Source organism: Pseudophryne corroboree, chromosome 1, assembly GCF_028390025.1.
Source record: "Pseudophryne corroboree isolate aPseCor3 chromosome 1, aPseCor3.hap2, whole genome shotgun sequence".
NCBI classification, from domain to species: domain Eukaryota; kingdom Metazoa; phylum Chordata; class Amphibia; order Anura; family Myobatrachidae; genus Pseudophryne; species Pseudophryne corroboree.
The window spans coordinates 786019135-786032725 of NC_086444.1; the positions used below are offsets into that span (position 1 = coordinate 786019135).

The 13591-nt window shown below is 47.5% G+C and overlaps 1 protein-coding gene across 1 annotated transcript; it reads right to left on the minus strand.

The window, feature by feature from the left end:
* Positions 1–7950: 7950 nt before the first annotated feature.
* On the minus strand, positions 7951–13591 carry LOC134910284 (serine/arginine repetitive matrix protein 1-like). Its single transcript, XM_063918140.1, has 7 exons — positions 13232–13591; positions 10647–10825; positions 9960–10479; positions 9674–9880; positions 9341–9640; positions 9125–9253; positions 7951–9049 (listed from the first exon to the last, which is right to left on the minus strand). Exons 2-7 carry the CDS (start codon positions 10821–10823, stop codon positions 8364–8366), a joined length of 2019 nt encoding a protein of 672 aa, XP_063774210.1. The 5' UTR covers positions 10824–10825; positions 13232–13591; the 3' UTR covers positions 7951–8363.

A 13591-nucleotide genomic window follows, 5' to 3' on the forward strand; every position in this document is an offset into this window, starting at 1 on the left:
ACATACAGTATATAGTAACATGTGTTAAGTACATATACAGCAACACATAACTAACACAGTGGATTTGGCCATAGTATACAAAGTCCTACACATATCAAATCACATATCCAGCAGCCATCCATCTGGCATTTGTCCATCCTCAAATTTATCAAAGAGGGATGACTGACTGAGGATGAAGGAGTCATGGCAGCCACCAGGGTAACCAGCAACAACACTCATAATTTTTAGTTTTGCATCACAAACCACCTGGACATTTGTAGAGTGGTCAAGATGTCTATTGGTATATATATGCTGCCTGCCCCTAGGTGGTCTCAGCTGAACGTGTGTGCAATCTATGGCTCCCAGCACATTGGGCATGCCAGCAAGGCCATAGAAAGCTACCCATGCCACTGAGACTCCTGGATAGGGAAGCAGATTAAGGCATCAATGTGGGGCTGTAAAACATCCGACACCTGTGTGTATATTTGTGAAAAAAGGGTACTGAGATTAAATTACATAACATCATCACTGTGCACTGACATTACTAAAACAAACAATTTAAAAGGTGAGGATGTTAGGTATACGTCACCTGTGTTAGGAATCTGGAAAAGGAGGGCTGTGAGATCCCAATGACATCGCCAGACACAGCCTGAAAGTTACCAGTAGCAATAAAGTGCAACACAGCCAGGAGTTTGTGCAGGCCTGAGACAGGGCGAGAGCGTGCTGTCTCAGCGTCTAGGTCCAGTTTGACAAGGTCATACAGACGGAAAATGTTTGAATGATTTAGACGGAACATCTGTATGACCTTGTCATTGACCAATGCGTTTAAGTTTAAATGCCCCCTAAAAAAACGAGGCCTGCGCAGCCTCCGCGGAACCTGTACAACCTGCTGACCATGTCAGTTTCCTGGCCCTGGTTTCTTCCAGGCTGATGTCTGAGTCTCAGGAATCCCACAGCACACAAAACATCATTGCACCATAGTCCAGCAGCCATTTCTGAGTGTGGGTTGATTGAAATGGGCCTAAGATTCTTTTATAGGCATCTTAATTCAGGTGTGATTGAAGTGGGAGTTGTCACACATTTAAACACGCCAGAAAAAACAGGTCTATTTTTTTGTTGCTTTTTTTTACGACTCGCAAAAAAATACGACCGCAATTGAACATTCATGGACAAACATACAAATTCGAATGAATAGTGAATTACCGTGTTGTATGAACAAACAGTCGCGTTTGACTGATGGTTTATTCATTCGTATTTCTGATCTCTGCTGTGAAAACCATTACGAATAGCCCAAACACTTCCGAGATTTGTACTTAGTAAATTCCTGTGTTGACAAGTAGAAGAAAAAAAAATTCGGAAAAAATCGGGACTTTAGTAAATAAACCCCTATGTCATAATAACCAACTTTTAGAAGTACCTCTGCGGGAGGGGACAGTCTGGTCTGTGCAACAGGGGGTGGATCGGGGGCAAAGTGTGGCACGTGGGGTGGTTTGGGGGGTGGTATAGGAAGCTGTGCGGGAGGGGGGGCATGGTGGGGTGTACACATCATCATTGCCATGCCCCTGCAATGCAATACTGAAATTATCAGCATTGAATAGAGGGTGGCTACGATGATGCAATTCAGTGTCATCTACGTCTGGCTGATGGGGGAATTCTGGTGGCTGGGGGCAGATAGAGGTCTGATCTGAGAGACTTGACCACTTTTCCAGGCGGCTGGGAGTGCCATCCGATATTCGGCAGCCACCTGGCAGTTCCAGGAGAGTAGGCAAGAATGAACTATGTGCATATTGTATCATATGTGATAAACCCACCGTTGTATTAGATTACACTTGCATTTAATCACTTACATTAGGTACTAGTAGGGTCTCTCTGCACCCTAGGTACAGTTTAAGCCTAGCGCCCCCTAATCTGCAACCCCCCCTACACACACACACACACACACACACACACACCTCCCGAAGGGAAGATGCAGGTGGCCACAAGGACGGCTGGGGTGAATTGCATAATTTTTCATATGCAGAGAAAAGGGTCGACACTCAAGGACTTTTAAAGTGGCAAAGTATATTGTAAACAAAGTATATTTCCAGTGATCCTGCCATATAATTCCAGTGATCCTGCCGTATAAGTCCAGTGATCCTGCCGTATATGTCCATTGATACTACCGTATATGTCCAGCGGTACTGCCGTATATGTCCAGCGGTACTGCCATATAATTCCAGTGATCCTGCCATATAATTCCAGTGGTACTGGCGTATAGATCTAGAAAACTGGGAAAAAGACGTATCATTCCAGACAACCTTTGAAAAATACAAGAAGGATCTTGACACCTATGAAAAAACCATCATTGACAGAAAACGCAATAAGTTGCAAAGAGACAAGCGAGACTTCTCCCAAGGGGACATCTTTAAGTGGAACTCACAGCCCCCCAGAAACAGAGGTAGAAGACAACAATAGGAATACACGTTCTCTGAATTTGAGTCGTCCAATAGTGAGGATTCTCTCAGTGAGGTACACGATATTGCACGACTCACCCCTAATTCCAGTAGAGAAGGCTCTCCTCATTTTTTAGAAAGAGGACAGAAACCGAGAGGAAGATACAGACCTCAAGAAAGATGAGACGAGGGGGGAAGAAGAGACATGGGATGAGATCCCCGATGGGACACGCCACGAACATCAAGGTATCCGGAACGCCAGAGGCAGAAAATACGGTAGACCCGACTATGGGGTATATGCAATTGCGGTCGAATTCCAGAAAAAGTCGAATTCCGGAACGAATTCGCCTCAAAAAAACAATTCGCCTATGCCGTCCAGTACTTTATCGCAAAAAAACGGACATTCAAAATTCGACTTTTGGCAATTCGACTTTTTTCGCATTCGACTTTTCTGCAATGGTATAGATGCTGCAATTCGCCCAAAGCATATTCAATTCAAGTTTGGAAATTCGCCTGCAGTGCTTTTCGACCGCAAATTCGCCTATTTTAGTCCGCCTCAGTTGACTGGCGGGATCTAAAAAAAAAATTTTAGTACATGTTTTTTTTGGATATTTGAGGATTGCTAGTAGCATATCTATTTATATTTGAAAGGATTATCTACTTGGTTTGTCTTTTTTTGCTTCACAAGTATTATTTAATTGATTTTTTAAAGGAATATTTTTTTCTTCAATCTCCTGAGGGAAATTTACCCATGATTCCACAGTTTTTCCCAGGATACACTTCTGCAAAGCCCCTCCTATCTCCTCACTCCCAGGTTTGAGACTACAGGGAGAAGGAGCCATTTTACAGTCAGCTCTGTGGAATCGTTTTTTTAGGAAAATTCCTGCGTTTTAAAACACATTCCTATTTTTGTACTGACTACAATGATGGAGCCTTTTTCTGACCAGATTGTGATGTTCATGCTGGCTGCAAGCATGATGGAGGAAGAAAGTGCTGATGAACATCAGGATCCAGGTCAGCAAATGTCTGCATTGGGTGAGCCAGTATTGCGGGTTTCATTTCCACGTCCACGCCAGTATCGCACTAGGCGTGAACTGGAGGGTCTCAGCGAGTTCGAGGTGATACAAAATTATCGCTTATCGACTCGCGACATATATTCGCTGTACGCTCTGTTGGAGGCCGACTTGGAACCTCGGGCACGGACAAATCGTGCAATCAGCGGTTTTCAGAAACTGCTGGGGACGTTACATTTTTTGGCGTCAGGCACATTCCAGCCTACACTGTCTCAAACATGCGGTTTTTCACAGTCGACACTGTCGCGCTGTATAACCCAGGTCATTAGGGCTTTCCGCAAATTGACGATCCAGTACATCACATTTCCAGAGACGGACAGCGAATGTCGTGAGATCAAATTAGGCTTTTTCAACAAATACAAATTTCCCAATGTGCTGGGCGCGATTGACTGTACCCACGTGCAGATCAGACCGCCACGGAATTCAGAGGAATGTTTTCGGAACCGAAAACAGTTCCATTCCCTGAACGTGCAGGCGGTCTGTGATGTAAACATGAGATTTTTGAACATTTTTGTGGGATTTCCTGGATCATCTCATGACTCCTTCATCCTAAGCCAGTCATCGCTGTTTGACAAGTTTGAAACAGGAAACATGCCTGGTGGCTGGCTGTTAGGTATGTATTTTCATTTTTTTATTTTTTTATTATTTTATTATTATTTTTTTTTATTATTTTTTACAAGTACCTAACATTTTTTTTATATTTTCTATAGGCGATGCGGGTTATCCAAACAAACCGTGGCTGTTGACCCCATTGTCTAATCCTGTTGGTAGAGCAGAAAAACGTTACCAAGAGACACACATTGCATCGAGGGGAGTAATTGAGCGTGCCTTCGGTGTACTTAAAAGCCGGTTTCGATGTTTAGACACTTCCGGCGGTGCTCTTTTGTACTCACCGTCGAAGGTTTGCGGCATGGTAAATGCATGTTGTATTTTACACAACATATGTGTCGCAAACCGTTTGCCGGTGACTCTTCGTCGCAGTGCTTTCCGACGCGGGAACCGGTCTTCTGCTCTACCCGGTGGGTATGGACGAAGGAGAGGATTCCCGGCGGACATTGATCCAAAATTATTTTGCAGTTGCCTGTGAGTATACTGACATTTGTATTATCGTGTAAACTGACATTGGAATATTTTTAAAAAAAACCTCTTCATTTATGTATTTCAGAGTTTTACATCCTGTTGATGTATATCCCCAGGCCATGTTTGTACAGTTCGTTACCCCGTTTTATCCTGTTGTTGGGTTCCCGCAAATATTTGATCCTTTTATCCAACTCTACCATGGGTGAACCTACTGGTGATGTGGACCTGACCCTCCGCCATGTAGCAGACAACCCCCCCTCAGGTGAGAAGTATTGCCCAAAACTCCCTTGTCCAAAATCACCCCGGCATGTCCAAAGTGCAGCCCTCCGGCATTTGCAAGACTGCACATCCAAGCATTCCCTGAAACAGCAATGCTAGGGAATGTTTGGATGTGTAGTGATGCAAGTGCAGGAGGGTTGAATTTGGGCCGCTGCAACCCGCTTGTGTTGTGTGGACTGTTGTATGTACCTCTTTTTCCAGCCCCAGGGTGACACTATCACCCATATCTGGATGCTCAAACTTTTCTCTTCCACAGGTCCTGCGATGTATCTTCCCAAGTGGCGTGGATGTGAGGAGACACAACATTTCACCTGATGTTCCATGGGTGACCCTACTGGTGATGTGGACCTGACCCTCCGCCATGTAGCAGACAACCCCCCCTCAGGTGAGATGTATTGCCCAAAACTCCCTTATCCAAAATCACCCCGGCATGTCCAAAGTGCAGCCCTCCGGCATTTGCAAGACTGCACATCCAAGCATTCCCTGAAACAGCAATGCTAGGGAATGTTTGGATGTGTAGTGATGCAAGTGCAGGAGGGTTGCATTTGGGCCGCTGCAACCCGCTTGTGTTGTGTGGACTGTTGTATGTACCTCTTTTTCCAGCCCCAGGGTGACACTATCACCCATATCTGGATGCTCAAACTTTTCTCTTCCACAGGTCCTGCGATGTATCTTCCCAAGTGGCGTGGATGTGAGGAGACACGACATTTCACCTGATGTTCCATGGGTGACCCTACTGGTGATGTGGACCTGACCCTCCGCCATGTAGCAGACAACCCCCCCTCAGGTGAGATGTATTGCCCAAAACTCCCTTATCCAAAATCACCCCGGCATGTCCAAAGTGCAGCCCTCCGGCATTTGCAAGACTGCACATCCAAGCATTCCCTGAAACAGCAATGCTAGGGAATGTTTGGATGTGTAGTGATGCAAGTGCAGGAGGGTTGCATTTGGGCCGCTGCAACCCGCTTGTGTTGTGTGGACTGTTGTATGTACCTCTTTTTCCAGCCCCAGGGTGACACTATCACCCATATCTGGATGCTCAAACTTTTCTCTTCCACAGGTCCTGCGATGTATCTTCCCAAGTGGCGTGGATGTGAGGAGACACGACATTTCACCTGATGTTCCATGGGTGACCCTACTGGTGATGTGGACCTGACCCTCCGCCATGTAGCAGACAACCCCCCCTCAGGTGAGATGTATTGCCCAAAACTCCCTTATCCAAAATCACCCCGGCATGTCCAAAGTGCAGCCCTCCGGCATTTGCAAGACTGCACATCCAAGCATTCCCTGAAACAGCAATGCTAGGGAATGTTTGGATGTGTAGTGATGCAAGTGCAGGAGGGTTGCATTTGGGCCGCTGCAACCCGCTTGTGTTGTGTGGACTGTTGTATGTACCTCTTTTTCCAGCCCCAGGGTGACACTATCACCCATATCTGGAAGCTCATACTTTTCTCTTCCACAGGTCTTCCGGTGTATCCTTCCTAAGTGGTGTGGATGTGAAGAGACAGTTCCCTTGATGTTCCCTGGGCAATCTACTTACGTACAATTCAAATGCATTACAAATTTTAATAAAAACCACAGGAAACTTCTATTTTTAAAAGTTTATTGAAGAAAAAATTTTAATAAAGTTTGAAAGTTAATTAAAACAAAAAAGTAGTTTGTTCTTCTTTACATTCTTTTCTTGTGTATATAGATATCTGTGGGGAAAAGAAAAAAAAGTATATTAAAGTAAAGATACACTAAACTCATGTTCATTTATTTTCACTAAAAATTGGTGGAACAACACAGCCCAGCATGACCCATTGCTGGACTGTGTGGTTCTACAGAGGCATGCGGTTCAAAGTGAAAGAGTGGCGTCAGTGGTCAGCACTTTGACACGCTAACATTTGTGGAACAACACAGCCCAGCATGACCCATTGCTGGACTGTGTGGTTCTACAGAGGCATGCGGTTCAAAGTGAAAGAGTGGCGTCAGTGGTCAGCACTTTGACACGCTAACATTTGTGGAACAACACAGCCCAGCATGACCCATTGCTGGACTGTGTGGTTCTACAGAGGCATGCGGTTCAAAGTGAAAGAGTGGCGTCAGTGGTCAGCACTTTGACACGCTAACATTTGTGGAACAACACAGCCCAGCATGACCCATTGCTGGACTGTGTGGTTCTACAGAGGCATGCGGTTCAAAGTGAAAGAGTGGCGTCAGTGGTCAGCACTTTGACACGCTAACATTTGTGGAACAACACAGCCCAGCATGACCCATTGCTGGACTGTGTGGTTCTACAGAGGCATGCGGTTCAAAGTGAAAGAGTGGCGTCAGTGGTCAGCACTTTGACACGCTAACATTTGTGGAACAACACAGCCCAGCATGACCCATTGCTGGACTGTGTGGTTCTACAGAGGCATGCGGTTCAAAGTGAAAGAGTGGCGTCAGTGGTCAGCACTTTGACACGCTAACATTTGTGGAACAACACAGCCCAGCATGACCCATTGCTGGACTGTGTGGTTCTACAGAGGCATGCGGTTCAAAGTGAAAGAGTGGCGTCAGTGGTCAGCACTTTGACACGCTAACATTTGTGGAACAACACAGCCCAGCATGACCCATTGCTGGACTGTGTGGTTCTACAGAGGCATGCGGTTCAAAGTGAAAGAGTGGCGTCAATGGTCAGCACTTTGACACGCTAACATTTGTGGAACAACACAGCCCAGCATGATCCATTGCTGGACTGTGTGGTTCTACAGAGGCATGCGGTTCAAAGTGAAAGAGTGGCGTCAGTGGTCAGCACTTTGACACGCTAACATTTGTGGAACAACACAGCCCAGCATGACCCATTGCTGGACTGTGTGGTTCTACAGAGGCATGCGGTTCAAAGTGAAAGAGTGGCGTCAGTGGTCAGCACTTTGACACGCTAACATTTGTGGAACAACACAGCCCAGCATGACCCATTGCTGGACTGTGTGGTTCTACAGAGGCATGCGGTTCAAAGTGAAAGAGTGGCGTCAGTGGTCAGCACTTTGACACGCTAACATTTGTGGAACAACACAGCCCAGCATGACCCATTGCTGGACTGTGTGGTTCTACAGAGGCATGCGGTTCAAATTTTCTTGAATGAAACATGGTTCTACTCACCTTGGTACGCACAACACAAACTTATGCCGTCCACTTCATTTTTCCCCACCAATCCTATGAAGAAGACAAAAACACAGACTAGTGAATAGTAAATTCACACAATTAAAGCCTACTGTACACCATTACAAAAAGGATTTTTGGAAGAAAAAAGTGGTATCAGAATAGCTCTTTGGCCCATCATACACGTAGCCACAAGGAGCTTTCATCCGTTACCACACGCGCCCGCATACATGCCCGCGCATGTATGCCTACACAAAGCTCCTTGGTAGTACCCGGTCACGGGTGGGGAAGCCCAACACAGAAAACAATAGTAAGAAAAAAAAAAAACTAATGGGAGGGGAAGAAAGGGATACACGAAAAACATTTGTAAATAAATAAAACAATACGACCGGGTTTATGGTGGAAGTCTGTCCGGATCCTCTTCTTCCCCCTGATAGGGCGTGGATGTCCTGGGAGGCTGGGGAGTATGTTGACTGGTCCTCTGTGCCCATGCTGCTGAAGATTGTGTGGCCGGTGGTGGAGGCATCTGGGGGGTGGGGTACATCCCTGTATATCCCTGGTACATCTGTGACTGTCTGTACTGGGATGGGACTTGAGGAAGGGTACGAGGCGTCCTTGTGGCTTGCGACGGCGGATATGGTGGATCACCAGCGTGTTGATTAGCTGTTCCTGGGAGCTTATCATAGATCATCTGCAGTGTGGTTGCGATGACCTGTTGGCTGGATGAGGAGTGTCGATGACTCTCCGACATGTTTTGATTGCTTGCTACCAGACATGCAGTGTTGTCCACGAGCCGGGTCATGGATTCGGCCAGAATGTTAAGTACGGTCATACTCTCCCTATGATCTTGCATTCTGACCTGTAGTATTGTGGCCGTGCTGTCGGAAAGAGTCTTTTGCAGTTCAAGCAGACTGTTTGCCATTTTCTCCATTGTCCTCTCAATGTTGTCCAGTCTGCTTCCCACGACATTTGTGTATGTATCCTGGCGTGTTCCAATCTCTGATGCCAGGGTGTGAACCCTCTGAACAGTTGAGGGATTCTGCCCTTCCTGGATGTCTGCCACAACTTGGATTTGGGCAGCTGAAAAGAAAATTAGACAATATTATACACATTCATCATACATTTTTTTGAAGGCTCACAATTCAATTTACTCACGCAGGGATGTAGTAACTGGAGCCTCCTGCACTTCCACCTCGTCATCCTCTGACGACTCCTGTAGGAGGAGATCCGGCCTGAAGTAGGAACCAATCCCCGAAGCTAGTCCGCTGCTGGTCCGTGGCACCACTGTTTGCAAAATAATTTTTTGGGGAAAGTTAATAAAATTTACACAACTGCTGCCCCCCCCCCCCCTCCCACAAAATAAATACAAACCTTCTCCATCCTGTGATGCCGCTGCTCCAGGAGCTCCACTTGTCCTCGTTTCGGAAGACTTTTCAAGGGTCTGGCTGGATACGTCTGCACGGCTGTCCTCAAACCCAAGAAAAGTTTCGTCTGTTAACCCTGTAGACTCAAACAGATCGGGTGATGGGTCCACAAGGGTTGTGTCTTGAGGCTCTTCAGTCACAGTCCCAGAGCTCCTGGAGAGACGACGATCTGGTGATGGCCTGCGCGCAGGAGCTGATGTTTGGCGCCCATCTTGTGGTGTGGTCGCCGACGGTGTCTGGCGCACAGGTGAAGTTCTATGCGCTGATGTCTGGCGCACAGGTGATAGTCTGTGCGCTGACGTCGTCTGGTGCACAGGTGACAAACTGCGCGATGACGAACTGTGGCGCACAGGTGACGATCTGCACGCTCCCGATGCTTGCGGCGCAGGTGATGGTCCGCGCGCTGCTGCCGATGCCTGCTGCACAGGTGATGGTCCGTGCGCTGGCGATGTCCTGCGCGCAGGTGATGTCCTCTGGGCAGGCCTGTCTGGAAAAAAAACAACAACTCACATTAGCACATACAAAAATTTTAAAGGGAAGTACAGTTCATGTGAATGTATTCTTACCATCAGACCTCCTTTTGGACGGCTTATCTCCCGCCTTCTTCCGTCTTCTGGGCGGTTCTTCCTCCTCGGGAAAGCCAGCAGGACGGCTAGAGTCCACACCTCCGCGAACTCCTTCGACCATGGCAGGGTTCATGCGCCTTCTAATAACATCCTCCCAGGGTAGCCACTTCAGGTTGAGAGCCGGGCCACCTCCCGTAGCTGTCTCATGTCGGCGCTGAATCCCCATCTTCTTCTTGGTCTGTCTGCGGCAATCACTGTACCGCTTCAAGCAATTTCTGGTGCTCCGGCGGTTTCCAGATATTGCAGTGACTTGACTCGCAATGGATTCCCAGATGCTTCGCTTTGTCCTAGCTGCTGTTGTCTGTGCCCTTGGTCCATACAAAACGTCGTAGGACCTGTCGACGCAATCCACTAGGGTACAGTTTTCCGCCTCAGTATATCTTGGTCCACGCGGCTTTTTCGGTCCTGCATCTTCACCAGAGGCTTCCTCCTCCGACTGCTCCTCTGGCTGGCTTCTTGCCTTTAGGGATTAAAAAAAATAAAAAAAAATAATAATAAGATCGGTATGTACCTGTGAGTGTCAGTATCCCTGGCATTGCGCACATATTCCAGTAGGTGTGCATGGCATTGCGCAAACTACAGTAAAGAAAGTTTGATGCTATTTGTGTCTGCAGGTGTGGTTAGTACCTTTCTACTAGGCTTTTTCTTGGACTTCTCATGGGCCCTTGACGACCGCGGCTGGTCACTACATGCCTGGCCGGTCGTATCCGCCTCCTGGGTTGGCTCCCACTCCTCGTTGCTATGAAGGGATAGATCCGAGGGGGTGGGGGAAGGGGCGGATCGGGTCTGCTTGTCCTTTGACATCTCTGTTATAAAATAAAATAAAATAAAATAAAAATACATACATACATACATACATACATGTATAAATGGCTGACCCACACAAAATGGCTGACCCACACAAAATGGCTGACCCACACTGTCGACTAAACTTGCTCCAAATCACCCCAAAATGGCCAGAAAGCATCCCAGCACACTCAGGAGGAACACCACAGCAAAATTAGGCGGGAAAACACATGTTTGTCAAACTGCCGACAGCACAGGTCGACCAGGCTGTCGACTAAACTTGCTCCAAATCACCCCAAAATGGCCAGAAAGCATCCCAGCACACTCAGGAGGAACACCACAGCAAAATTAGGCGGGAAAACACATGTTTGTCAAACTGCCGACAGCACAGGTCGACCAGGCTGTCGACTAAACTTGCTCCAAATCACCCCAAAATGGCCAGAAAGCATCCCAGCACACTCAGGAGGAACACCACAGCAAAATTAGGCGGGAAAACACATGTTTGCCAAACTGCCGACAGCACAGGTCGACCAGGCTGTCGACTAAACTTGCTCCAAATCACCCCAAAATGGCCAGAAAGCATCCCAACACACTCAGGAGGAACACCACAGCAAAATTAGGCGGGAAAACACATGTTTGCCAAACTGCCGACAGCACAGGTCGACCAGGCTGTCGACTAAACTTGCTCCAAATCACCCCAAAATGGCCAGAAAGCATCCCAACACACTCAGGAGGTACACCACAGCAAAATTAGGCGGGAAAACACATGTTTGCCAAACAGTCTACAGCACAGGTCGACCAGGCTGTCGACTAAACTTGCTCCAAATCACTCCAAAATGGCCAGAAAGCATCCCAGCACACTCAGGAGGAACACCACAGCAAAATTAGGCGGGAAAACACATGTTTGCCAAACTGCCGACAGCACAGGTCGACCAGGCTGTCGACTAAACTTGCTCCAAATCACCCCAAAATGGCCAGAAAGCATCCCAACACACTCAGGAGGTACACCACAGCAAAATTAGGCAGGAAAACACATGTTTGCCAAACAGTCTACAGCACAGGTCGACCAGGCTGTCGACTAAACTTGCTCCAAATCACCCCAAAATGGCCAGAAAGCATCCCAGCACACTCAGGAGGAACACCACAGCAAAATTAGGCGGGAAAACACATGTTTGTCAAACTGCCGACAGCACAGGTCGACCAGGCTGTCGACTAAACTTGCTCCAAATCACCCCAAAATGGCCAGAAAGCATCCCAGCACACTCAGGAGGAACACCACAGCAAAATTAGGCGGGAAAACACATGTTTGCCAAACAGTCTACAGCACAGGTCGACCAGGCTGTCGACTAAACTTGCTCCAAATCACCCCAAAATGGCCAGAAAGCATCCCAGCACACTCAGGAGGAACACCACAGCAAAATTAGGCGGGAAAACACATGTTTGCCAAACTGCCGACAACACAGGTCGACCAGGCTGTCGACTAAACTTGCTCCAAATCACCCCAAAATGGCCAGAAAGCATCCCAACACACTCAGGAGGTACACCACAGCAAAATTAGGCGGGAAAACACATGTTTGCCAAACAGTCTACAGCACAGGTCGACCAGGCTGTCGACTAAACTTGCTCCAAATCACCCCAAAATGGCCAGAAAGCATCCCAGCACACTCAGGAGAAACACCACAGCAAAATTAGGCGGGAAAACACGTTTGCCAAACTGTCTACAGCACAGGTCGACCAGGCTGTCGACTAAACTTGCTCCAAATCACCCCAAAATGGCCAGAAAGCATCCCAACACACTCAGGAGGTACACCACAGCAAAATTAGGCGGGAAAACACATGTTTGCCAAACAGTCTACAGCACAGGTCGACCAGGCTGTCGACTAAACTTGCTCCAAATCACCCCAAAATGGCCAGAAAGCATCCCAGCACACTCAGGAGAAACACCACAGCAAAATTAGGCGGGAAAACACATGTTTGCCAAACAGTCTACAGCACAGGTCGACCAGGCTGTCGACTAAACTTGCTCCAAATCACCCCAAAATGGCCAGAAAGCATCCCAGCACACTCAGGAGAAACACCACAGCAAAATTAGATGGGAAAACACATGTTTGCCAAACAGTCTACAGCACAGGTCGACCAGGCTGTCGACTAAACTTGCTCCAAATCACCCCAAAATGGCCAGAAAGCATCCCAACACACTCAGGAGGTACACCAATGCTAATAGAAGACCCAAAAAAGTCAATTTAAGAATAAAAAAAAAACGTGAAAAACTACCCCAAAACACAAGTCTCCCCCAAAAAATGCAGCAACACAAGCAAGGGGCTATACACATACCTGCACACATACACAAACACCCCATGTACACCTCATGGCAACCCCCACTACACAAACACATACATGCAACACCAGACACATGTGGTACTTACCTACAAATGTAGTAAAAGCTCCTAAAATGGCTCTCCTCCGGGTAACAGGAATCCTCCTGACTGTCCTGGAATAAAGCCTGCTGGGGTGTCCAAACGATATCCACAGCAAACAACCAAATTGCTAGCTCTGCACCTCCTCACACCTCTCTGCAGGTTCACAAAATGGCTGCAGAGCACGCAGCAAACAAGCCCTAATAAAGGGCTGCTTTCGGCGGGAAGGCGAATTCAGTACTCCCACTACTCGCCGATTGGCCGTAATCCGCCTGGGGGTGGGTCGAATCAGTTATACATTGAATATGGTGAATTCAGGGTCCCGGCGACAGGGCTGCGGCTGGCGATAGCGGGCGAATTATACAGGGG

Excerpts from the sequence above, each read along its gene's own strand:
- LOC134910284 (XM_063918140.1), bottom strand. The coding sequence starts at position 10,823 with ATGTCAAAGGACAAGCAGACCCGATCCGCCCCTTCCCCCACCCCCTCG. Across the intron at positions 10,480-10,646 it reads AGAAAAAGCCTAGTAGAAAG|GCAAGAAGCCAGCCAGAGGA; the intron begins GTACTAACCACA and ends TAATCCCTAAAG. Across the intron at positions 9,050-9,124 it reads TCCAGTTACTACATCCCTGC|CTGCCCAAATCCAAGTTGTG; the intron begins GTGAGTAAATTG and ends TTTTCTTTTCAG.